Raw genomic sequence first — 27,755 nt, 5'->3', positions numbered from 1 at the left:
GTGTTCAGTCAAACAATATAATGATTTTTTTTAGATCTATGGTGTACTGACTATTGAAACTAAGTCAGAAAAATGTCCAAATCTCATTAAACATTTTTGTTTTAAAAAAATGAACAGGCCTTCACAAATAGACCCCAAATGACTTCAGGCAGAGACTGCTAATCACAAATCTCCAGCATGATTCAGTGTCACACACTTATAGTGCCCACTGCTACATTTGTAAGTAAGAAAATAAGCAAACAAACAGAATTAGAAACAAGTTGCATGGAGTTCATCAGCATAAAACAGTCAGGTTGTCGATCCGAGTGCTGCAAGGTGTGGGGGCAGCAGGATGTGCAGCTTCACCATATCAGACATGCAGACACACAACTCACAATGTAGCATATTTCAGCCACTTGAGTCACTTCCAATTTGTGTGGCGTAAGGAGAGTTACAGAATGATGGGATTATTAATCATTCATGAATTTGAGGTGTTCCATGCTTATTTTCTTTTAATTATTACTTAAGCTCCAACACAGTAACTGATTGCAGTTCAAAGTAATACATTATTGTTTTAAGTGCTTGCTAATACTGAGAGAGACATGGTAACAGATGATATAAATACAAGTTCTTTCTTTCCAGCATTGGGTCTATGGGGAGTTTGATACCTTCCAACAATTGTTCATTCACATAGCACACTTGCAAAAAAAAATGGCTGTTCAGAAGTACTGAAATGTTCATGAGAAAAATATATTGTCACAGTATCCAAAATATACTTTGTCACAATGCAATTCTTTACATCAAACATTAAAGAAAGTATAAAATAATGAACTCTATAGAGAAACGTCCTCAGTAACAGAAAATAGTTAATTGACCTCAATAATCAGGATCGTCTGAGACCAATTGACCTCAGGATGTTATAGCAACTAGATCTTATGGCCTTAAAAGGTACAAGTCCCTCAGCAGCAGAGTAATTGTTTGTGAAATTATATAATGCTTCTGTTCTTATAAAAAAGTATATTTTTCAACTTTCCATAAGCCGTGTCACCAGAGATCTCCTAGTATACCAACAGGTAAATTCGCCAATCCTGCCTTTCCAGTGGGGAGCCATGGTGAAAGGGGCCAAGGGTTAGAGAATCAACACTGCAAAGTCATATCTCTAAGTACACTCCTGCTGAGAGCAGGTTCCCTGCTGGAAGCAAGGGATTGGTGAATTTACATATAAATGTTTTGTATGTTGACCTCTATTGGGCATGTGTGAAAAACAATCAGCTATTCTACAATCTAAGGGAGTAACTGATGAATCTTCTCACTTTTGATATCAAATGTTGTGTTTAGGACAGTCAGGAACATAGAGAAAAAATGAGGTAGTGACTGAGAGCACATATTGCAAGATTGAACTTGAGTGGTCAGCTAAGAAGCATAGAATGGGACAAACGCAAACATAGAAGTCAGCAGTAAATGAAGCAACAAAGGGATCATAGGACTTAATACTTTGACTGGGATCCACAGGGGCCAGCTTTCTTTTCTTGTTTAATATGATCACAATTAGGAGAATCAGGAAGAAGCCATCCTTTAACTTGGGATTCTTTGAATAAACCAAAACACTACGGGCGTAAAATTCCATACGGTGAGTTGTGCTGCTTTTACGCCAATTAAAAAAGATTTGCATCCACTGACGGTCTGGAGTGTTAATTACATCAGAGTTAAATTCAGGGCTTTGATCCCTGGCTTCTGTTTCTCAACCATTTACTTGATCAATTTCAGATCAATTTCACATGGGCTCTCCCCAAACCAAATTACCTTGAACCTTTCCATTTTATATCAACCTTGCAAATTGACTGTGGTCACAAGGATAGTGAAAAATGAGACAAACTTTCTCTCATTTTCTCTAAGATTTTCACAATTGCAAGACACCTGTGCCAATATTGTGCAACATGGGAATCAGTAGGAATTGGGGATGAAGGATGAATATTCTTCCTTAACAAAGAAGCTCTCCCACCCCACTCGCCACCCTCTACAACACTTCCACTTTATGAGGACGACCCTTATATAAAATTTCCAAGGTTATCTTTTTAGTTAGTTTTATGACTTAGACCATTGCAATATTTTAATAATGTTCAAAATACAAATTTCTACACTGCAGATATTTAACCAGAGCCCAAAATACATGTGCATTGTAGAACACCAGGTACAAAAGACACTGTAAGTTTTAAAGCACGGTTGTTGCCCTTTGAAATTATTCATCAACTCATCAATATACATAGAGATGGTTATGTGATGGATGCAAAGCAACTGACAGTACATGACAGTGAGTTTGTACCAAAGGCACAATTCAAGCATTATACTACATGAACATAAAACATCATAATATTAAAATCACTGTGGGCCTGAAATTCCTCTCCACTAGTATTAATAGAAAATAAATGTGAGTTTTACTCATGTCTATTTTTTCATAAACATTTGTAAAGACTGAAACTTGAGCCCCAAATAGCCTACATTTGCTCAATATTTAAATATTAAAACTTTAATTCCTAAAATGCAGCCGGCATTATAGTGATTACTTCTATTATCCCGGAGTTTTGTGAGTGAATGCCATAATCCAAATGTTGTTGAATGTCTGCAGCATTGAATCAAACCCAAATGAGGAAGCTGTGCAGTGCAGGTAATGGAGCCTTGAAGCATCTGTGGTAGAAGATCTGCAACATGCAACAGAGGAAACCTGAAACATCTTGAAAGGACCCAGTATTCTTCAGAACTTGGAGAAGATAACCCTTAAACCAAAAGATAAGAAATAGTTCACTTGACTTGCTTTTGGAGAAATTCTGGATAGGAGTTTAGGGTCGTGGTAGATGTCTTGGGGTACAGGTAAGCCTATCAAATACCCAGGAATGTGGGAATGACATTTACAGAAAGTTGGGTTTCCATCTTCTTCCTTATGAGGAATAGAAATGTAGTGACTGCCGTGCAGGAGAATCTCTTAGTCCATCAATTAAGGGAGAGAAGTTAATGAACAAAGAATGAGGGATGGTGGTTACTTCACAAACTAGATGGCATTGCAACTATATAAGGAATAGGAGCTAGGATATGATATATTCCTGTTGGGCCTCCAACTGGGCAGCAGCTGGGCAGTACGCGATTAGTCCTTTGGTACACTGAAGTGACTCCAGCAGATACTGGCAGTGCTGTGCCTGTGGTGGAGTTTGGCTGCAGGTCAGGTTGCAGAAAAACACTTCAAAAGCAGAATGTGCTGTCTATCCTTTTAAATTACTTACAATTAAGAACATAAGAAATAAGAGCAGGAGTAGGCCATACAGCCCCTCAAGCCTGCTCTGCAATTCAATAAGATCACGGCTGATCTTTGGCCTCAACTCCCCATATCCCTTGATTCCCCTAGAGTCCAAAAATCTATCTATCTCAGCCTTGAACATATTCAACGACTCAACATCCACAGCCCTCTGGGGTAGAGAATTCCAAAGATCCACAACCCTCTGAGTGAAGAAATTCCTCCTCATCTCAGTCTTAAATGGCCGATCCCTTATCCTGAGACTACGCCCCCTAGTTCTGGATTCTCCAGCCAGGGGAAACAACCTCTCAGCCTCTACCCTGTCAAGCCTCCTCAGAATCTTGTATGTTTCAATGAGATCCCCTCTCATTCTTCTAAACTCCAGACAGTATAGGCCCATTCTACTCAATCTCTCCTCAAAGGACAACCTCTCATCCCAGGAATCAATCTAGCACAAAACATAGAAACCCTGCATGCCTGATTTGTATGGGCAAAATATCAAAGGAGTGCTTTTCTGGTGTAAGAAATCTAAAATACTGTAGACATCCAAATAACATTATATCTGAAACATTAAACAAGATATTAAAATGAAACTCCTGCCACAAGTAGGCAGGAGCTTCATGTGATGTTCACCAGCCCCTTTAGACACGTGTGTCAGGCATATTATGGGAGGAGATTCAGCACACACAATCTCGGACCACACTTCCGGTTAGTACGCCCCGTTTATGGAGCGTAACTGGTAGGAAAATCTAAGGCTTGTATTATTGCTGGAAAAACAAAACAAAGGGAAAGAAAAAAAGGAGACATAGAGAGTCAACCCAGCTGCTTCTCTACTAGTGCTGTCCAGTCTGGATTCCAGAACACCATGATCTAGCTCGCACATTTACACTACTAAATCAGGCTCCCTTATCTTAGATATTTCATGGGTTTACTAAATCTGCCACTGGAATAAGGGAGCCAGATTTAGTCTTTAGTAACGTAAACGGCAAGAACTGGCTCATGGACACTGGTGTCAAGGAATCCAAACTAAATCAATACTAGTATAATAGTGGCTGAGACAGACAAACGGATAAAGTCAGGGATGCAGAGAGAGAAACATCCAAAGAACACAGACAAGGAAAAACCCAAAGTGGCAGTTACAAAGAAAGATCACCAAACAGAGACAGATGTGGAGAAAGACAAGCCAGCAGAGGTACATATATGGGGTGGGGGGGGTGTGGGGGGAAGAGAGGGAGACAGATACAGAGACAGAGAGAGACACACACCCACACACACAGAGACAGAGAGAAAATGAGAATGTGCCAGTCATTATGGTGCAGCTGTAATCCATCTTGTATACTTTTTGCGTCCTGCTCCAAATTGGAGGGGAGAGTTGATTTGGATATTGAGTTTCCCCATCAACAATGTTTTGTGATTAGTTACAGAAGGAATAATTCAAGGAGGACAAGTCAGACAAATAAAAGATTTGCTCCCTCTGTAGACGTAGACGTGCCTGCTGTACTCCTTCCAACGGAACGGACAAATTTCACCCAAATGAAACAGCCAAGGTTTGAGTGGCGGACGACTTTGGAATTGGAACTTTGGTCAAGAGTCAAGTGTTCAGCTCCTTGTGTGACCTGTCCAATGACAATGGTCATGCTTTAAGTACAAACATCTGTAAAAATTTGTTTTATAATGCGATATATGACCCAATTCAACAGCCAGCTTCCCAACAACTCAGACTGAATGAAAACATTCTGGCGCAGAATTACACATATGCATGAAATCAATTCTGCTCATCAGACTACCCGATCAATCAGGATTATATCATGGTTATAAAGAATCCATTAACACACAGGTGATAAAACACCTAACTCCATTAGAGCAAAAAACAAAATAGTGCAGATGCTGGAGCACCAGAATGCACAGTGAAGTGATAATGGAATTAAACAGAAAATGCTGGAAACACACAGCAAGTCAGGAAGCATCTGTAAAGAAAGGAAAACATTGATGTTTCGGGCATATCCCAATTCTGATGTGAAACGTCAACATTTTTCCTTTCCTTTCGTTACAGATGTTGCATAATTTGCTGAGTGTTTCTAACATTTTCTGCTTTTAATTCCATTATAACTTCACCATGCATTCTGGTGCTCCGTTACACAGTTTAAAAAATTGCCATATCCTTTTGCCAGGCTCTTGTACAAGACAGAATAATATGGTCCTGTTTACTGTTATTGTGCGTTTAAAATTCTGTTGCACTAACTTAATTATTCATTATCACGCTTTGCAATCAAGCCAAGTAGTCACTGAAGAAAGGTTATTACATTTCTTAAATGGATGGAATTTATGCATTAAGGTATGTGTTAGTGTTGGTCCAACTTAAACGTATACAGAAATGAGCTGTTGTAGGATGCTGGAAATTAACTTAGCTGAGATCAGGGATAGTTACAGCCAATAAAACCAGGTCACAGTAGGACGGGGTTAACTAATTAAGCAATGGCATAGATCTGTGGGGTGCATTTAAAGCTGCTTTTATACAGATGTGGTGTTAGTTTGGATACCGACGAACTGTCATCCATTAGCTGGTTTCCAGCATTTCAATTACTAAAGAAAGTTATCGCAGCGGAATTGTATAGCCATAAAACATTAGGCTAGGATAAGGAAACCAAAATAATAGTGTAAACACAGAGTCTGCTTCTGGACACTAGGGAGGTTAAATTTGATAACCCCCGAATCTGAGCGCTGGGGTCGCGGTGCGTGATTAAACTGCGCCCGGTTATTCCGATGCAGGCAGCACATGAGATTCGTGCTGCCTGCTCACTTACCTGATTCCAGCGCGAGCAGCCAGGCCTATCTGCGTTGTTCAGTGACTTCTCACCAGCAGGGGGGCCCAGATATCGTCTGAGTGGCTCACACCCCTTAAAGGCAGCCTGCACATCTTATTTGCAAAAAATAAGATACGGGTCCGCACGGAGTCTGACGGAGATCAGACCTCGCACATGTAAAACACAGATGCAGGCCCCGTCCCTATGTTTACAAATTGTTGAGTTATGTTAAAATATTGAATAAAGGTTGCACACTACTAAATCCCACATCCCCTAATCTGCATGCCCGAACTCACCAATCTGCCGATATCTAAGTTTGTACCAGGCTGAGAGTGCATGCACCAAGGTTCTCTGATGATGCACTAGAGGCTTTGGTGCAAGAGGTGGACAGAAGAGGGGCATCCTATATCCGCAGGGGAGCAAGAGGCCCTCCAGACATATACTCCCGAGTCAGTGGGAGGCAGTAGGGGACGAAGTCAATGCCAGGCGCATAGCACCACTAACATGGATGCAGTGCAGGAAGAAGTTCAATGTTTTGACACGAGCGGTCAAGGTGAGTGAGGTCAACTGTCATCTCCTACCAACTGCACCACTAGCCGCATCCCGTGCTCCACGCACTACACCCCATCACCCACCTACCAACAAACTCTTTCAATCAATATTCAACTCTTTCAATCAGATGCTTCCTCTCACCCTCACACATTACCACTGTTGCAAACCACACACCCACAACTCACAGGTCACACACACTGGCAGCTATTCAACCATGACAGGTACATCACCCAAACATCCTGCAGGCCTCTCACCGACACATGTCCGCTTTCTTGCAGGAGATGTTGGCACATAACAGGAGGCAGCAAGTGGCAGTGACATTCAGCCCCTTGAGCCTATACTGCCATTCAATGAGATCATGGTTGGTCTGTGACCTAACTCCATATACCCGCCTTAGCCCCATATCCCTTAATGCCCTTGGTTAACAAAAATCTATCAATCTCAGATCTAAAATTCACAATTGGGTTGGAATCAATTGCCGTTTGCAGAAGAGTGTTCCAAACATCCACCACCCTTTGCATGTAGAAGCGTTTCCTAACTTCACTCTTGCAAGTCCTGGCCCTAAATTTTAGGCTCTGTCCCCTAGTCCTAGTATTCAAGTATAGGAGACCTCCAAAAACAAGTACAAATGCATCAGCAGCCAGAAGCAATAATCCAGCAACTAACCTGTAAATCCTTCATGGTCCCTTTAAATAGTGCTGGTAGGAGGTCATCAAAGCCGTCGACGACATGTTTAGCTGTTCGTGGTTAAGACAGTGCATTGGCTGGAGCAGAGTGCCTAAATGGGATCTATCCCTTTAAATCAGCGTTGCACACTGATTTAACGCATATTCTCCTTACTTTACATGCTACCGGCGTTCAGTATCTGCGCGTGTGCAAATGCCTTTACCAAGATGGCGTCCAGCGCACGCGCACATGCATTCCAGACGCCATTTTGGGACCCTAGGCAGCCGCAAAGTGGCTAGAAAACGGGCGTTACACGGCCCAATTTATAGCCCTAGTTTCCTGGAATCCAATCAAAAGAAGCGCCTGTATCAAAGTGGTTTAAGATGTCCGTCATGGAGTTGCTATAGTCAGCTATTGTAGGTTGTATGAATTTTTCTTTTGTGGACAAAAAGACCAGACTTGATTGAAGAAAGCCTTAGGTTTAAGTGGGGTTCACGCGACTGAACTTTATCCTGTCTACTCTTTTGTGTTGTATAAACGTAGACAAAGCAAGAAAAATACAAACACTCAGCACATCATTAGTCACTTGGTGGGCCATTCTACATGAATGCTTCATTTGCCCCGATCTTACATTGACTCACCTTTATTATCATATCAAACACCTAAACAAAATGCGAATTTCCCCAATTAAAAGCAATGTTGTTTGAATTATATGCTTTGATTCTTGATACTCTTCTTCATATTGCTAAGGTTTCCTGCCATGTAGGTTTTTCTGTAACACTGATACCAACTGTGGCTTTGGTTACCCGATAAGGTTAGATGCAAGTTACTCTTTCAAAAATGATTAATAAGCACAATCACCATTTTCATGCAGCTTAGATTACAAAACGTAGGAAGGAAAAGCATTGCTGAGATGATGAGTGCCCAATACAACCACCACCCACCTTTTTTACTTTATCTGTGATTTATCATTCCCATGAGTAATTTATCAGCAGAAGTCTGCCTGAAGGAGCAGATTCCACTATAGTTGCTTAATTGTTGTGGGTTCACAGGCATTTATTACAATGAATACAATTCTTCCGCAATGGCATGACCTAGATTTACAATTTAACTGCCAATTTCCTTATTTATTTAATGCTTCCAATCTCTGTTGCATTGCATCAAGAAGCTACATATTCATTTTAGAGAGACATTGGCTCAGAGGAGATATGATCAAAGTTTTTTAAATTATAAAAAGGATTAGGCGTAGTGGATTTAGATAAGATATTCAAAATGGATAATGATAATGGTCTAGAGGCTATGCCTATAAAACATGTAGGCAAAAAGTCAGGTCAGATGCACAAGGTTAATGGAGCGGGCATTGATAGGCCTGATTTTATGTTGAAACAAATATAGTCCAAATAGAATTTGGTTTTAAATGTTATCCTTTTTCTCCTCCTTTTGTCTGCCAATTACTTCCCATCCCCTCCTCCTCATCTCTTGAAGACTCTTTGCGGAAGTATGGTGTCACAGCTGCTAGTTGTCCTCTGGTACCTTGCTTAAGTGGCCATTCTTCACGTGCAAGTCTTGAAAGTGAGTTTCACTTGACTATTCTCCCATGGAGTGCATCTGCTTCTGTCCTCACCAGATGTGTGCATTTAAGTGTTTACAGCAGGGGATGCTAAATGGCATTAATCTTGGATAATTTTTCCCTCCCCAACCTAGAAGCACTCAGGCCAACTGTAATGTCCCTGTTGCCACCCTAGCTGAGCTCACCTAACTCAGCACACATTAGAGATCAAACATGTGACCTTCCTGATCCACACAGCTCATCTATTCCCTGAATAAACTCAGTGTGCTATTGGGGAAGTGTTCCAATTGGAATTTTAGCAAAATTTTTAAGTGGATATTTGTGCTCATCAGGGCAAACTTTTATTACACATTAAAGAACGGGCAGCCCATCGCCTAATCCCTTCTTGATTGATGATTTCAACCATGTTTATTCTTACAGTACGAGGCAATGCCCAGGACAATGTGGCAAATTTGTGACTGAAAACTCTCAGTGTAAAGGGTCAACAACTACATAGTCAAATGCAGAATAAAGTGCCCTCCATGCTTGGTCAACAATGTGGCTTAGTCCCAGCTTCAGAAGTCCCTCATTGTAGCAATGTACATTTTTGCATTTCACAGACCCAGCAGGGCTGTCAACTTTGAGCAAATTTTAGCAGTAAGATTTTTGAGTCACAGATCAGCCACATGCCTTAGTCATTACCTCAACATGCTTAAAAGCAGCAAGTTGCATCCATCATACAATGAGCAAGAGATGGGGTTGTCTATTCTTTGATCCAGGTTTGTTGTTCTATTATTTACAATTGCACTCCAAGGGGCTACTAGGAAAAAAATTACTTATTGTGAAAGAAAATGTCTTAGTAATGAAATCTTGATGTGACTGTTTACTGAATTTTCAATATCTGCAAGCAAATCAGAAATCTGAAGTCACCAAATTATCATTAGCATCTACTATATAGGAATTGCTAGCCAAAAAAAGACCAAGGCCCATCTAGTTTGCTTTCTACCATGCTGGTAGTCACGTGATACAACAATAATGGAGTTGTTGACTAATCATAGCAATCAATCTCTATCAATTAGTCTACAACAGACCCAGCCACAAGGTGAGGAAATCCCCCAGTGGTGGAGAGCTTTGGAAACATAGGTCCAAAGTCACCTGTTCCTCCCAAGCATGCGACACTTCCCATGTCATGTCTCAAATTATTCATATACTGTATCCTAAATATCAAATGAAGGAATAACAGGGCACTTGGCCTTAGTTAGGAGTCCTGAAATGAGTGGACCATTTTCCAACATGCCAGCTAGAAAATGGATGAAATGCTACAGAAAGGCCTCTGTAACATGTACATGTCCTGTAGCTACCTGTAACTGCACTAACACCCTAATTAGGATTCAACTGAACAGGATGTGTTTCCTGACATCAAGTATAAAATGTTAAGGCTTTTCCAAATGTATATTAATGAGAATCAAACTGTACTTTGCTGATATTTTATTACATTATACTAACTACATCAGTATGTTACATCATTATTATACAAAATCCAAAAGGGTTCCATCCTCCAGCTACATTCTGGAGCCAGTTTGGAAATTGAAGATTGTATGGAAAAATGGTTCACAGCTTGAGAGCACTTTTTTATACATTTTAATGAAACACAGCAGTGAAAGTAAACTAAGTTCAAGATACACTGCCAAGCAGGATTTACCACAACATTACAGCATGACCTGATCTTTAATTTATATTTGCCGACAGCTGTGCTAATGCTGACAACAGCAAACCAGCAGTAGAGGCACTTCAAAAAAAAGTTTTGAGTCAAAGCTTTTTGAAAATTTGAATTCCTGACGTATTACAGTGTACAAAGCTCTCTTGTTGAGAATTTGAAGGTTGGGATATTTCCTGCAGTGAAGTGTCCAAGCTTCATGCACCTGTGTGCTCAGCACTGGAATGAGTAAGATCTGGGTCAGATAAGACAGAAACGAGATCATGGTTGGAAAGAAGACTAGAGCCTGAGAAGCACAAGAAGGGCTGGGAGGAGAACTGGGTCTCAATTTTCGCCTCCAAGATTGGGTGGGTTGGGGCTGGGGGAGCAGATAAAATCAATGCTTTTGGGAGCAGGCAGACATCCCAGCTGGGACCTGCCCATTTTTGAATTAGACTCAGGCAAATCCGTGTGCTTGCGTAACGCAGTCACCAGGAAGTCCCACCCCCACTTAAATCTGGCGGGCCGATACTTAAAGGGACAATGTACCTCATTGAGGTACTTAAGGTACTTTATATTTTGTGTATTGGACACTTTAAATGATTTTAACCTTACCTGGGCGGTTTTCCCATGGATTCTGATTCATACCTGCTGAAAGCAGGCGGGAAGAGCCAGATCAATGAAAAATACACTAAATAAATTACATTTTCCATTGTAAAAAAAAATAAACATCCCTTAAAACCGATGTCGCCTGGACACCCCGTCTCCGATGTCTCCCCCCCCCCACCGATGTCCAATGTCTCCCACACTCCGATCTTTGTCTCCCCCCACCCCCTCATCTCTCTCCGAATGTTCGATGAGGTCTCTCTCTCTCTCTCTCTTTCTCCCCCCCACCTCTCGGATGTGTAGCTCCTCTCCGCCGACAGGGAGTCAGCCTGTCTCTCAGGCTGGGTGTCGGGCGCGAAACCCGGAAGAGGCACTGATTGGCCTCATTAAGGTCGCAATCACAGATTATGACCCACTTACTTCACTTTCGGATCTCGCTCCCACAAATCCCCCCCCCCCCCGCAACCCAGTTCTCTTCCCACCGGCATGATCATGCCCTTGGTGTCAGTACCAGTGCTGGGAATATAGATTTTAATCATCAAAGTTGCATAAAACAAACTTTCAATTCTCTACAGCTTCTCTAAAACTCCATTCAAAATTGTTTTATCTTTAAAAACTCAACACAACATACTGTTTAAATATATCAGTTTTTATTTTATTTTCCTATTTACTGTTCAGAGAAAGAATACATCTAATGAGACAAAGTGACAAATCCTGTTGACTTCAACAGGAAAGCCCCTGACTTAGGCACTGTTTATTTTGTGGTTGGTTTCTGCAGTTGGGACATTTTTCCAAAGTTTTGCAATTCTTGAAATGTTACACAAAGTTTCTCTACTAGTTCAGTTCGATCCTACAAGTTGTTTATGGACCTACACACTAATATAGGAGCTAATGATTACAACATACCTTGAATTCTCCAACAGGACTGCAATAATCAAAAAGTAAAAGATGAGCAGGTTTGAGATGTGTTCTACTGATAAAGCAGCCATCTATTTAGTCATCTAGAGATAAATATACTTGAACACAGACTGTGGTACAAGGAAGTAGTACATTGCAAGATTTAGATGATGTTATAAATTGTAAGAGTGAAGCTTTACTGATTTATCACCATCATCTGAATTCTAAGATGAATTACATCTTTGAAAGACACTTCAGCTATTGTTATTCTTTGTGGTGTATACTTAGTTAGTGTTTACAAGGCCATTGTTGCTCTGTTTACTGTGAAGCATTGAATATCATGATTGATGGTCATGGAAAGCATTCTCCTGCAGTCAAGTTATGAGATTCTAATCCTAGTGAGATTGGATATTCTTTCACTGCATGTTATTGAGAAATAGCATACCGGAATAACTTTTTTCTTTTTTTTTTCCTCGTCCAATTTTCTCCCCTCTGCTGACTTGTACTGAAGCATAATTCAACGGGCATCAGCTCTCTTCTTAAAGAAAGAGCTGATGCAGAGTCGGAGAGCTATTTGACTCTAAAGACAACTGTAAGGAGTTGGGCCCAATCCTGTTCTCACCTAACCTTATACAGGTATAATTTCTAGTGGAAGTCACTGTATATTGATCAGGACCACTGAACCCTTGATAATTTCTCCCCGCAGGAATACAGAGGCCACTTTAGCAACCTTATCGCTGCCCAGTGAAGATCAGATCACTGCAAAGATTGGGGTCTGAACCTGGGACCTTTCTGGTAGATATGGCTCAGTTCCATACCAGGCAGTGCATTTACAAATTAAATCAATCAAAAGGAGCTTTGCTGCATATATATCTTTTTTTTTAAAGTTTACTTTCAAGTTTGTGTGTATGCACATTAAATTAAAGAGTTATCACCAGTTGATAACGTGTCTTATAAGGCACTTTGACTGGATTACGAATAGAGTATACAATGATGCAAATGATGATACAATATGATGCCAATCAAATCTGTCATTACAAACTCTCTAGAAATGGAATCAATTACACCACAATCATAACCCACTATCAACCCAACAGAATTTGACCTGTGTTTTTTTTGAGTAAACTATATCTGTTTTAGGAAATGGGTCTTCCCAAAACATTCTCAATGCAGTAACAACACCCCTTTAATATATATATGCAATGTTTGTAAGACCAAAAATGTTGATTTCATGGTAGCTTTTGCACTTTACAATAAACTATATTGGTATGCAGGTAAAACATTGAAGCAATGCCATCGGCATTAGTTCCTTAATGACTACAGCAACATTTATGCGCTGATGTGAAATTACAGATATCTGTAATTAGGATTACAAGATGGTAATCCAAACAAGGATCCAGATGATGTAATAAACCATGAGAGGAAACCTAATAGCGATTTAAGAATGGCCTTTAAACCCCAAGATTAGATTAATATTTTAAACTGTTATAAATTGTGATATATACAAGACAGTGAGTTAACTTGAAATAGATTTTTCGTATCACTGTAGTGATTTTTACAATGTCATTGATAATTTTGATTTAGAGAGGTTTGGATAAAGAATATTCTTCAGTCCGTTTATATATGATTATAATATGCAGTGAAGACTTTAATTTCATAAGTGGGAAGACAACCTGAAATATTTTCCTCTCACTGCTAGTTTGTAAACACAATTGCTGAGCTATCTACCTAACTTCTCTTCCTGCTCAAGTCCCCTGATTCATGTAACAAAACATTCCAGGGCAATTTACAGGTAAAGGTGCTATAAATCTGTAATCGTAGTAAAACATCCAACAGTGCTTCAGAGAGGGAAACATGGTATGAGGAGGCTTTCGGTGGAGGGGAGAGAGGTAGCTAGTTGGAAATGTTTGGGGAAAGTATTCAGTAGTGTGAGGCCAAGGCATTTGAAGGTTCTGCAACTGAAGGTAGAGCAGACAGGGAGGAGTCGGGCGGGGGGGGGGGGGGGGGGGGTTGGTGGGGTGGTGGAGGATGAGGGCGGGTAGGGGGATGCAAAGGAAGCCAGAGTTGGAAGGGAGTGGAGAGGGTGTACTAGAGAAGGTTGCAAAGGTAGGGATGGGCAAGAGCATAGAGGAGTGTGTCAATGAGTACAAGGCTTTTGAATTCAATGCTCTGGGAGAGGGGGAGCTAATGGAGGTTAGTGATGCAAGGGATACTAAGAAAATGGAACTTAGTGCAGGATAGGCTGTGACCAGGAGAGATTTGCATGAGTTGGAAGTTATGTGGGATGAAATTTGGAAGACTAGCAAGGAAAATATTGCAAAGTTAAGCCTAGAGATGACAAAGGGCTTCAGAGGATTTTTCTTAGTTGACAAGTTTCAGGTTTTTTTGGGGTAATAGCAGATGCATGCAATATGACAAGTTGGAAATAGGAAATGTTGATGATAGATACAGGGCTTGAAGCCCAAACAGGGTTAAAAATAATGCTTAGAGCAAAATATCTGGATTTATCTATCTAGATCTTTTCAGAACTCACGTGCAAGCTGGAAATGCACTATTATTGTATCTGTAAAACTCATCTGGCCTTGTTTATGGCCAAAGGTACTTTATGCATTATGAAAATCTCATGAATGTACTGCTTCTTACTAATATTCAGTGTTAAAAGTGTGTAAAATAGTATTTTTAGATAGCATATAATGAATTAATCTACATTAAAGATAATTGGAGAAAATGGGGTTCAAAGGGTTAACAACATGTTATCTTTTAATCCTTTGGTTTTGGTGGTTACTTGTTACTCATTTGCTATCTTTGTACCCAAGACGAGTTTAAATATAACAGGAATAAACTTGAGTTTCTGAAAATAATTAAGGGCTCCCAGAATGTCCTTTGAAATACCATAGTGCTGCATTTGCCACAAATCACTCATTGGCAGGCTGTGCATATTCTATAGACACTTTAGATGAATACTTCAATCAGTTCTGCCTTGTCTGGAAAGCTTTTCTTCCTTGGAAATGACTGCTGAAATTTAATTTAATTTCAATACTATAAACAAGATCTTTATTGTTCCTTTGTAATCACTCGGCCCTTTGCAACTTGGTTCTTTTTTTAATTAGAGCCATGATAAGCGGTTTGGAGATATCCATTCGGTTCTGCTGAATGACGCCCATTTCATTATTTCTTTACAATTTTATTCCCTTCAGCTGTGCTTTCTGTACTCTAGACAACACCTTTAATTGGTGGGTGGGGAAGGGAGAACTGGAGTGTTAGTCAGTTTGGCCTGTTTTTATGGGCAATCTGAATGCTACTCCTAGCTTTGAAGCTAAAGGGTGCATATGGGGATGGCACGGGATAGTGGGTGGGTAGATAGGTAGGTAGTAAGAGAGAGGCCAGATTCTACCTTCTGCCCAGCAAGATCAACAGCTTAGTGCCGAGATGAAACTTAGGGGACAATATCAACTGAAATTGATATTTGAACCAAGGTATTCTAGACGATGGTACAACAGATTAAATCACTGTACCACTACGGCTAAATGACATTATTAGAAATGCATTAATTTGTCTTTTCTATCAGGAACAGTCAACTGGAAATTGTTGCAGAACCTGGATTTCACTCGAATACTCAGTGTTTATACTTTATTGGATTGGGAACACATGCTGTACTCAGAAGCCTGTGCTCCCTATTCATTTCACTGGGCGAATGAAGTGTTCCTATTTAAAATTCAGGCATTGCAAGCTAACATTGATACGACAACAAGTGACTATTTCTGAGCTATCCTCTGCCACATAATCTTGTCAGCGTAACTAATAATAGTGATTTTCAGAGATCACACAAATTGGAATCAAATTCCCTAAGCAGAATAAGTGCTGCAGCCCTAATCATTGCTATTTACACTTGTGCTTTTTCTGTAGTAAAAACACAAGCAAAACAAAATATTACATCTAGTTACATTTAATCACGTGTATACTTCAAGAAGTTGAAATTCCTCCTGAAAGCAATGGGAGATGTACTGATGTTGTGATTTCATTCAAAGGGATTAGTGAAGGGGCATGGAAGAGATCTGATCCAAATACACAAATTAAATTAGCAGTCACAACTGTAATCTTAGAAAAGTCTGACCCCACTTTTACCACCTTGCCCTGAATCATTTAATCTTTACTACTGAAAAATGGCCATTTTAATTCTCCGTCCCACTCCTACTCTGACCTCGGCCTCCTACACTGTTCCAATGAAGCTCAACGGAAGCTCGAGGAACAGCACCTTATCTTTCCATTAGGCACTTTACAACCTTCCGGACTCAACGTTGATTTCAATAACTTGGACCAGCCACATAAATACTGTGGCTACAAAAGCAGGTCAGAGGCTGGGTATTCTGCGGCGAGTGACTCACCTCCTGACTCCCCAAAGCCTTTCCACCATCTACAAGGCACAAGTCAGGAGTGTGATGGAATACTCTCCACTTGCCTGGATGAGTGCAGCTCCAACAACACTCAAGAAGCTCGACACCATCCAGGAAAAAGCAGCCCGCTTGATTGGCACCCCATCCACCACCCTAAACATTCACTCCCTTCACCACCGGCGCACAGTGGCTGCAGTGTGTACCATCCACAGGATGCATTGCAGCAACTCACCAAGGCTTCTTCGACAGCACCTCCCAAACCCACGACCTCTACCACCGAGAAGGACAACGGCAGCGGGCACATGGGAACACCAACTGCATGTTCTCTTCCAAGTCACACACCATCCCGACTTGGAAATATATCGCTGTTCCTTCATCGTCGCTGGGTCAAAATCCTGGAACTCCCTTCCTAACAGCACTGTGGGAGAACCTTCACCACACGGACTGCATTGGTTCAAGGCTGCGGCTCACCACCACCTTCTCAACGGCAATTAGGGATGGGCAATAAATGCTGGCCTCGCCAGTGAAGCCCACACCCCATGAATGAATAAAAAAAAATCATAATCACTGCTCCCATTTTTTTTCAGACAGCAGGTGCTGTCAATGGTTCTGCTCCTCTAGACCCATCTTTTGTTTCTTTACTTGTCCCATTACCACCTTCCCTGCCTTGCACCATCATCCCTTTGGTCATTTAATCACTCCTGCTCTCCGCCCTATCACAGATCTTCCTTTTTTGTTCTTTCCTCCCCTCCCCTTCCTCTTCCCCTTTGCCTGGCTCTGTACTTGTTTAAAAACTGTTAAATCTTTAATTTCTTCCAATTCTGACGAAAGGTCATTGACCTGAAACATTAACACTGTTTCTTTCTCCACAGATGCTACCTGACTTGCTGAGTATTTCCAGCATTTTCTGATCCTATTTAAATCAGTTTGTTGTAATCTGGCGTCTGATCCATACTCATCATCAGCATTTCAAAGTTTTCAGCCTCCAGTCTTATTACTTTGATCCAGAAACAGTATTTCCATCACCACATAAACACTGGAAAGTTTTGCGACAATCACTCCAACTGTGAATACATATTTAACGCTAAAACAGGCATATGTCAGTCAGAGTGATCACTGCAAACATACAACAAAAGATCTTTTAGGGAGAAAGGAGAAGGTTTTAGGCCTACTGATGATGGGAGCCAGTCAATAATATGAACAGGATTTAACACGGAGAAAGCCTGAGATTTGACATAATTTTGACTAAGTAGTTGGGTCCATATACTTGTAATATATTGAATATAAACAATGATGCAGTGTAATTGAGTTGCACAATTGAGGTAAATGACTATTACCCATGATGGAATAAAAATTATCTAATTTAATATATTCAATATCTAAGATATTGATGCGAGAATGATTTTCAGGATGTGATTCTATTGGTTTTGCTGGGGGAGGGAGACATTGACTTTTAAAAAAATCATTCATGGGATGTGGGCGTCGCTGGCGAGGCCGGCATTTATTGCCCATCCCTAATTGCCCTCGAGAAGGTGGTGGTGAGCCGCCTTCTTGAACCGCTGCAGTCTGTGTGGTGACGGTTCTCCCACAGTGCTGTTAGGAAGGGAGTTCCAGGATTTTGACCCAGCGACGATGAAGGAACGGCGATATATTTCCAAGTCGGGATGGTGTGTGACTTGGAAGAGAACGTACAGGTGGTGTGGTTTCCATGTGCCCGCTGCTCTTGTCCTTCTAGGTGGTAGAGGTCGCGGGTTTGGGAGGTGCTATCGAAGAAGCCTTGGCGAATTGCTGCAGTACATCCTGTGGATGGTACACACTGCAGCCACTGTGCGCTGGTGGTGAAGGGAGTGAATGTTTAGGGTGGTGGATGGGGTGCCAATCAAGCGGGCTGCTTTGTCCTGGATGGTGTCGAGCTTCTTGAGTGTTGTTGGAGCTGCACTCATCCAAGCAAGTGGAGAGTATTCCATCACACTCCTGACTTGTGCCTTGTAGATGGTGGAAAGGCTTTGGGGAGTCAGGAGGTGAGTCACTCGCCGCAGAATACCCAGCCTCTGACCTGCTCTTGTAGCCACAGTATTTATATGGCTGGTCCAGTTAAGTTTCTGGTCAGTGGTGACCCCAGGATGTTGATGGTGGGGGATTCAGCGATGGTAATGCCGTTGAATGTCAAGGGGAGGTGGTTAGACTCTCTCTTGTTGGAGATGGTCATTGCCTGGCACTTGTCTGGCACGAATGTTACTTGCCACTTATGAGCCCAAGCCTGGATGTTGTCCAGGTCTGGCTGTATGCGGGCTCGGACTGCTTCATTATTTGAGGGGTTGCAAATGGAACTGAACACTGTGCAATCATCAGCGAACATCCCCATTTCTGACCTTATGATGGAGGGAAGGTCATTGATGAAGCAGCTGAAGATGGTTGGGCCTAGGACACTGCCCTGAGGAACTCCTGCAGCAATGCCCTGGGGCTGAGATGATGGGCCTCCAACAACCACTACCATCTTCCTTTGTGCTAAGTATGACTCCAGGCACTGGAGAGTTTTCCCCCTGATTCCCATTGACTTCAATTTTACTAGGGCTCCATAGAACCATAGACATTTACAGCACAGGAGGAGGTCATTTGGCACATCCAAGACTAATCCCAGTACTCCACTCACTCCCCACAGCTCTGTATAATCCTCTGCTGGAAATATTTATCCATTTTCCCTTAAAAGATAAAACAGCTCTGCCTCAATCACTCCCTGTGACAATGTATTCCATGCTCCAACAACTTTCTGCATAAAGACATTTCTCCCAACCTCTCTCCTCACTTTTTATTGAAAATTTTTAATTTATGACTCCCTCATCACCAACTCCCCAACTAGAGAAAATAATATTTTTTCCTATTCACTTTATCAAAGCCCTTCATAATTTTAAAAAACCTCTATTAAATTTCCATTTATTCTTCTCTTCTTCAGTGGAAATTGTTCCAGTGTCCTGGAATTCCCCATATAATACCATCGTGGGAGCACCATCACCAGAAGGACTGAAGTGGTTCAAGAAGGCAACCCATCACCACCTTCTCGGGGCAACTAATGATGAAGTAGAGACCATGCCAACATTTAAAAATGTATCTCTCTCCACAAATGCTGCCTGACCTGCTGAGTATATCCAGCATTTTCTGTTTTTATTTAAGAATATTAAATAGAAGGTTAAAGGGAAGTGGAACTAAAGGACATGGGAACATGATGTGTACATAAGACGACTGCCGCTCACATAGAGGATAAACACCAACAAGGAATAGTTGGGCTGAGCAGCTTGTTTCGATATTGTAATTTCTAAGTAATTCTACATCTGCAGCTTGTTCCTGTGGGACAAAGAGTATGCCAATATTTATTAAGTGCAGAGCTGTTCGTGTCATCCCACACAACAGGTAGCTAGCTGGAAAAGTGTTAATTCCCTGCAATCACAGTTTGGAACTGATCAATGGGTTTCTCAGAAATCCATTCAATTCAAACATCCTGGGAATCTTTTTAAATGGATAGGTTTGATTAGTCTTCAATTCAGATATGGAATCAGAGTCATGTTCATGAGAGGGATAGGTTAATGATTCGCTGATAAGTTTATATGTAACTGCCTGTACTCAGCTAACTAAGTCAGTCCAAAGCCAACAAGGTACAAGCATATTTCGAAGACTCCATGGTAGCAAATAGCCATGTAAAATGTAAATTATTATGTCTCGTGAATCAGTCTTGCATTGAGGCTCAGCACAGGAAAAGAGTAATTATTTTTTTTAGCATTTTGAAGAGAGGTTTGTAAATATACTGGGTTGGAATTTCTGTGGGGGCTAGGAACATAGGAAACAAGGAACAGGAGTAGGCCATTCAGCCCCTCAAGCCGGTTCCGCCATTCAATTAGATCATGGCTGATCTGTATCCTAACTCCATTTATCCACCTTGGCTCCATATTGCTTAATACCCTTGGCTAGCAAAAACCTATTGATCTCAGATTTATAATTATTAATTGAGCTAGCATCTACTGTTTTTTATGGGAGAGAGGTCCACACTTGCGTGAAGGAGTGTTTCCTAACTTCTCTCCTGAATGGCCAGCCTCTGATTTTAAGGTAATGTCCTCTTTTCCTAGACACCCCCATCAGCAGAAAAAGTTTCTCTCTATCTATTCTATCAATTCCTTTCAAAATCCTAAAAACCTCAATCAAATCACCCCTTAATCTTCTAGGTTCCCTGATCTTCCATAGTAACTTTGACAGAAACCCCAGAGTTTCTGATGTTCTTTCACCAAAGTTATGGCAGGAGATCGGGAGGATCCCCATGGAAAGTACTGGCAACTGTTTCTAATGAGCACTGTTCTTTTACCTGCTTTATGTTCAGTAAATTTGTCCAGTGGTTTATAGCCTGAGCCATGGTCTGATAAAATGTTATTCTTTTACCTCTGAAGATGAGGAGATCACAAGGCAGAACGTTGTATATTCTTGAGACTTTACATTTACTAAGATGTTGAGTAGGAAAATACAAGCTTCTTAAGGGATGTAAGGATAGGACTGGTCAGTGATACTGAATCCAAAGAGAATATCTAAGGTAAAGACCCAAAATGTGAGAAGCAACCTGAAGAAACTAGAAGTGATGTTATCAGCATATGCCTCAAAATACTTATTTTCTGCACAGCATCAAACGGAAGGTAATACAACAACAACAACTTGCATTTATATAGCATCTTTAACGTAGTAAAATGTCCCAAGGCGCTTCACAGGAGTGTTATCAAACAAAATTTTACATAAGGAGGTATTAGGACAGGTGACCAAAAGCTTGGTCAAAGAGGTAGATATTAAGGAGAGTCTTAAAATGAGAAGAGAAAGGTAAAGAGGTGGAAAGGTTTAGGGAGGAAATTACAGAGTTTAGGGCCTAGGCAGCTGAAGGCATGGCTGCCAAGGGTGGAACGATTAAAATTGGGAATGCACAACAGGCAAGAATTGGAGGAATGCAGCGATGTGGGAGGGTTGTAGGGCTGGAGGAGGTTACAGAAATAGGGAGGGATGAGGCCATGGAGGGATTTGAAAAACAAATCCCTCCATATAGTGAATCCTGTGATACAGTTCACCTGTGCTGGTAACACATTATCCAAAGTTGAAAAATAGAGTTGGAACTGTCCAGCTATATCAAGAAAGCTGGTGCTGTCTTTGGTTGACTTACAAAAAGAGTTTAGAGTCAACATGGTAAGAGACTGCGAACTAAAATCTCAGTCTACTATGCTGTCAACCTGATTTCCCTACTTTGTAGTTGTGAAACTTAGCATATCATAAACGCATCAAGTTCCATTCACCATTCTACACATAAAATGGTAGGATACAGTGTCCAACACTGACCTGTAGTTATGAGCAGGAACTTGGATTAAGGTCATGCTGGACACCGTAAGAATGTCAAATGACCGTCTTCTCTAGACGGAACCAAACTCTGAACTTAAGGGGGGAAACTGCGACCCTGGTGGCCAACAAAAATGGCTCTAGCACTTTGAAGCACAATCTCCAATATTTTGGATATAGCATGGTTCCTGAGAAGTCATAGTTAAGGATAGGGTGGGTTGGAGAAGGCTAGTCTATGATTGAGTTTGGCAATTAGAAGAAAGCAGAATTGCTAACATCAAGTCCAAGTAGGAGACCTGGAGATTTAAATTTCAGTCAGAGCATTCAAATGCAAGTTACTACTGTGATGTATTGTGAAGTCATGCTAAAACTATACAGTATTCTGGTCAGGTCACACAGTACTGCGTAGTGTTCTGGTTGCCGAGGCATAAGTGGCTCAGTCTCTAAAGGCACTACAGGGATAGCAATGAAGCTAATCCCTGATACTAGAGGGATAAGCAATGGAAAATGATGCAATAAGCTGGGTCTCTTCAACCTCAAAGTGACATTTCGGAGGGGACCTTGCAAAGAGGCTCCAATGTGATTTGGACAAGTTGGGTGAGTGGGGAAGAACATGGCAAATGCAGTATAACGTGGATAAATGTGAGGTTATCCACGTTGGTTGTAAAACAGAAAGGCAGATTATTATCTGAATGGTGATAGATTGGGAAAAGGGGAGGTGCAACGAGACCTGGGTGTCCTTGTACACCAATCGCTGAAAGCGAGCATTCAGGTGCAGCAAGCAGTTAGGAAGGCGAATGGTATGTTGGCCTTCATTGCAAGAGGATTTGAGTACAGGAGTAGGGATGTCTTACTACAGTTATACAGGGCCTTGGTGAGACCACATCTGGAGTATTGTGCAGTTTTGGTCTCCTTATCTGAGGAAGGATGTTCTTGCCAAGGAGGGAGTGCAACAAACTGACTGACTCCTGGGATGGCAGGACTGACGTATGAGGAGAGATTGAGTCGACTATGCCTATATTCACTAGAGTTTAGAAGAATGAGAGGTGATCTCATCAAAACCTATAAAATTCTAACAGGACTAGACAGACTAGATGCAGGGAGGATGTTCCCGATGGCTGGGGAGTCCAGATCCAGGGGTCGCAGTCTCAGGATACGGGGTATGCCAAGTAGAACCGAGATGAGGAGAAATTTCTTCACTCAGAGGGTGGTGAACCTGTGGAATTCTCTACCACAGAAGGCAGTGGAGGCCAAGTCGTTAGATGTATTCAAGAAGGAGATAGATATATTTCTTAATGCTAAAGGGAGCGAGGGATATGGGGAAAAAGCAGGAACAGGGTACTGAGTTAGACGATCAGCCATGATCATTTGAATGGCGGAGCAGGCCCGAAGGGCTGAATGGCCTACTCTTACTTCTATTTTCTATGTTTCTATGATTCTATGTTTCTAGATGTGAATAAGGGTAGAAATAAACCTGAAAAGTTGTTTCACATATGTCAAAGCAACAAGGGGTGATAGGTTCAAGATTGTGATGGGAAGTTTAGAGCAGACATTAAGAAGTATTTCTTTATACTGAGGGTGTCCAATGGCTGAAACAGGCTGTCTGGAAGGATGGTTGAGACCAAAACATTTGACTCATTTGAGAAATAGGATGACGGTGTAATGAGAAGATCAAAGGGCTAGTATTCCCGCAGGGAGAGAACAAAGGGCTTTCTTCATCCAGATCTATCTTCTGGGAAGATCTGCAGCTTTCAGCTGAGCTAGGTGTGCCCCCAAAGCTGCCATGAAACTATGACCAACAGTTGCTTTGTTTTGCCACCATCATGAGACGACCACTATTACAGACCATGAAGGTATGGTTTCACTAATTCAATAGCTCATCATTTATTGTATTATTAAACATTCAAATAAACTAGATGTCATAAAAGAATAGCAGCTTCCCAGTTATTGTTCTTCATCAGTACATCATGTTAGCTTTCTGCAAGTGCATCTTTCAACCTTTGCAAAGGCCCATTCCCTAGCGAACAAAATGAAAACCAAAAAATCATTTCTGGAGTTTATCAAAAAATATCACCAGTGTTGTGTTGACAAGATCTGATAACCAGACTGATTGAGCTGTAGTTGTCACAGTATGAATTGGTATGAAAATAGGCCCAGGTTGATAATTCACATTTCTGCTGATCACATTGTCAATGTGTTTTCGGTTAAGCTCTCAGTTCCTGACTATTTACTTTAGTCAGAAGGAGTGGGAAGGATCATCCTCCAGAAATTCCCCATGGATGTTGTCAGTGCTGCTCCTTGTTTGACCTGACAGCTGGTATATTTGACTGGCGAAGGAATAGACTCCTCCATGGCCAATTTTTCCTCTCTCCTCAGATGACCTTGCCAAAAATTGGTAACACTTAGCCCCAGAAACAATCCTGAGCACAAATGACAGTAAAGATTTGAATCTCCCTACTGTGCACATCATTATGTTTCTAAATCAATTAGCCAATTAAAATCATTAAAATGACGTATGGTTTCTCCTGTCCCTAAATGGTCTCACAAAAGATGACATGTCATGGAATTCTACTTGCTTAGAAGTTTGGCAAGTTTCCAGTAGGGATGTTTACAATATTCGGAGAATAAATCAAAACTTCTTAAAGTTGCTATGTGATAACTGTTACGATTTTACAAGTGAATTCAATTTTTCAGATAAGCAGGAACAGCAAGTACACAACACACCCATCATCCATCCACGTTAGCCATTTGGGAAACATTTGCATTACAGTTCTGTCCATTCCCAAGTGTTTTGGTCATTATTTAAAGTATATAACCCCGTATTCTCCCAGAACCCTCACTAAAAAACAACAGCACTCACAAAATGAAGGGATCCGTGAAACAAAAGGAAAGTGTAATTTAAAAATCACTTTGGTAAAATGTTTGTAAACAAAAGACTCCAGGTCTGTTTACATTAGATAACGTAACCCTCAGCCTCCTGGAATGACTGCATTGCTCAGCCAGTGTTTGTCTGTCTCACATATTTCCACATCGTTCACCTGAGGAAGGAGGTAGCCTCCGAAAGCTTGTGAATTTAAAATAAAATTGCTGGACTATAACTTGGTGTTATAAAATTGTTTACAATTGTCAACCCCAGTCCATCACCGGCATCTCCACATCATGTCTCACATAGCCCGACCTTCATCCTCACACATCACCGATGACCGACAGTATAAAAGTCTCAGTGTTAATAGTGCACATCTTTGTTTACAAATCGTAATTTAACTTTTGGTCGCTTATAAAACAGAACTGATTTGAATTGCAAATTTACACTCGAGACTCCCAATAATTCTGCGCCCGCTGTTGTTTTTGTTTAAAACAGTGGGAATTGGGCGAAATGCTGCTTTAAAATTTCTCAGAACACGTGCGGTGTGTTATCGCGCACACCCCTGTTTGTCTCGTCAATTGTCGGGCAAGACAGCACGGCCACATCAGCGGGCGTTAGGTTAACGAACGTTACCGAAGTCTTCACAGGATGGAAACACTCAGAGCGATTTAAATCATCTTCCCTCCAGAACAATCGATTCATAATACCACCGCTCTAACTACATGTCACGAATTATGGATCTGTAGGCAACATCCATCTCGAATGGGATGAATAGCTTTTGCGATTCGGATTCGGAAATTACATTCCGTTTACGGGAAAAGATTCCCAGAAAGTTTGAGAGTTGTACCCGTATGCATTGCACTCTCAAACATTTCTCATTAAGCTTACACTTTTATTCCCACAGCCGCGTTTGAGTCTCAAAAACAGTAAAAGCACCAAACTGGTTTCACCGCACTGCTCTTAAGCTCATGATGTAACAGAGCAAGAAGTTGGTTATCTGGAGGGATTCTGCAAATGACAGGCTTCATTATAAGAATTAGGACTGGAGGGTCGTAGGGAACTGGAGGGCAACTGCATCTTTGACCTTTCCCAGGCACTTACATCGGTTATTTGACTTGAGAAGTCACGTCAATTACAGGTTTGCTTCCTTCTCGTCACTGTCAGTTTCCATCTGAAACTGACATGGGGGCTCCACAAGTACAACAGCAAAGAGACTCTAAAATAACCAATAGGTGTTTGGAGAAATCGAACGATATTCCACTTTTCCACTCACTTACCTTTGCTCCTATCCATGTGTGAGATCTGGAAATAGTCAGAAGCCCTTTGAAGTGCCTTGTTTGTGTATAGCAATCCCAGATAATATAACACGCATTAGATTCTTCAGTCGCGAGTCGTGTCCTGTCCCGTCCCGTCTCTCTGCTCGGACTTGTACCAAGTGCTTTCATTCAGTGCACACTAAGCAGCCCCGCCCGGTGACGCTGTTCCTTCTGGCTCACAGCTGGAAAGTTCACCGAAATCGCAAGAAGTCTCCAAAGAGCTGAGTAGGCTACAAGCCTGAGCCTGAGCCCGGCTCTTTCAGTCGAGTTATTAAGACCACGTTCTAAGAAACTGGGAATGATTGTGGGCAGACCTGCGATTTTTTTTTCTTCTGAATACCCATTTCCCGCGCAGCTTATTTCTAAGTATCACTTTGGCAAAGCTACAGTAAATTAAAAATAACATCTCATAAAATACAGTAATGGGAACGTATTTCTTTGGTTTAAACATTTGAGCTTCTGAGTGTCCTGTCAGAATGTTTTCCCCCAGATTTTTAAATAGCGTGATCCCAACATTTATAGGGGGAAATGTCACCATTTCCCACAATTTCTTTTATTACAGAATGAACTGGATTTTTTAAAGCCCCTTGAATGTTTGCATCACCCCACTCACATGTTATTAAAGTAAACCATGGCCATCATTTTTTTTGGTTATAAGTTCAATGTGATCACGGCCACAGATACATTGAACAAGTCAAACTCTAGTTTCATTACATGGGATTCAGGGATTTTTGCCAGTGTTTTCAGGATCAAATTCCCTAAATCTGTCCCCTTTCCCCCTGAAAATATAAATTAGTTGCCTTGAACCAGTTCTGATGAAAGGTCATGAAAGTTAACTCTGTTTCTCTCCCCACAGATGCTGCCTGACCTATTGAGTTTTTTACAGCATTTTCTGTTTTTATTTCAGATTTCCAGCATCCACAGTAATTTGCTTTTGGAAAATGATGTTCAATGTTCCCTACAATGTATTTTCAAGCAGTCCTATATCAACATAGCTTGAAATATTCAAATACATTGATGGGACATGTAATATTCTTCATTTCAGTTTGATGTCATAATCTGAAATGAATAACTCTTCATGCCAAAACAGAACACTTTTTCTGTACAGTAATAGCAAAACTGAATTTCTCAGGGCCCCCAGCAGCTTGGCCGTTAAAGTTCTGCCACAGAGTTCCCCTGATAGCTCAGTGGGAAAATACTCATCAGGTTTGATCCCACAAGTATGCTGGGTTCGCTAACTTCGATGGGGCTGCATTGGATCAGTACAATTGGATTCAGCATCAACAGGCTGGGGGAAATTAGTGACCGCTGGTTGCTATCCAGTGAACCCTACTGCAAAATGCACAAAGAGAGGACTAGGCTTGACTGTAAAGCTCCTCGTAATCAAATAACCCGCTAATACTCATTGTTTAGGTATACATGTGAAGAATTGCCACTTTGAGAAAGGTATTGGAGGGCCTTTAACACCTTGTTGGGAAATAGTTTGATGGGCGATGTCTACACTCCATTACAGTGTTCAAATGGTTATTCTTCATATGCGAGCCTAGATGGTGGTATTCAGCAGTCAATTTGATTGGGGACCGCAACTGAGCCCAATCATGTCCTTACCTGATATCCACACACATGCACTTTCCATCAGGAGCCATTAGATAATATTCAGAAGCAGGAATCCTGGCTAATTTCCTCTCCCCCATCTCAAGAGATATAGCTAATAGTAGCACCCAAACTGGTCTCTCACCTGAAATCAACTAACTCAACATAAACAAAGAATCAAACCTCATATCCTCTG

At 41.3% G+C, this 27,755-nt stretch overlaps 1 protein-coding gene across 1 annotated transcript in view; it reads right to left on the bottom strand.

The window, feature by feature from the left end:
• Window positions 1–26,105, bottom strand: part of afap1l2 (actin filament associated protein 1-like 2) — a 163,723-nt gene extending 137,618 nt beyond the window's left edge. Inside the window, exon 1 of the mRNA XM_068002171.1 lies at window positions 25,928–26,105. Within this exon, the coding sequence (XP_067858272.1) occupies window positions 25,928–25,943 (16 nt within the window). The 5' untranslated portion in view covers window positions 25,944–26,105. The remainder of the gene's footprint in view (window positions 1–25,927) is intronic.
• Between the last annotated feature and the right edge of the window lie 1,650 nt (window positions 26,106–27,755).

The sequence above is a fragment of the Heptranchias perlo genome, chromosome 21 (genome assembly GCF_035084215.1).
Source record: "Heptranchias perlo isolate sHepPer1 chromosome 21, sHepPer1.hap1, whole genome shotgun sequence".
Taxonomy (NCBI): domain Eukaryota; kingdom Metazoa; phylum Chordata; class Chondrichthyes; order Hexanchiformes; family Hexanchidae; genus Heptranchias; species Heptranchias perlo.
This window is presented reverse-complemented; position numbering and strand designations above follow the sequence as displayed.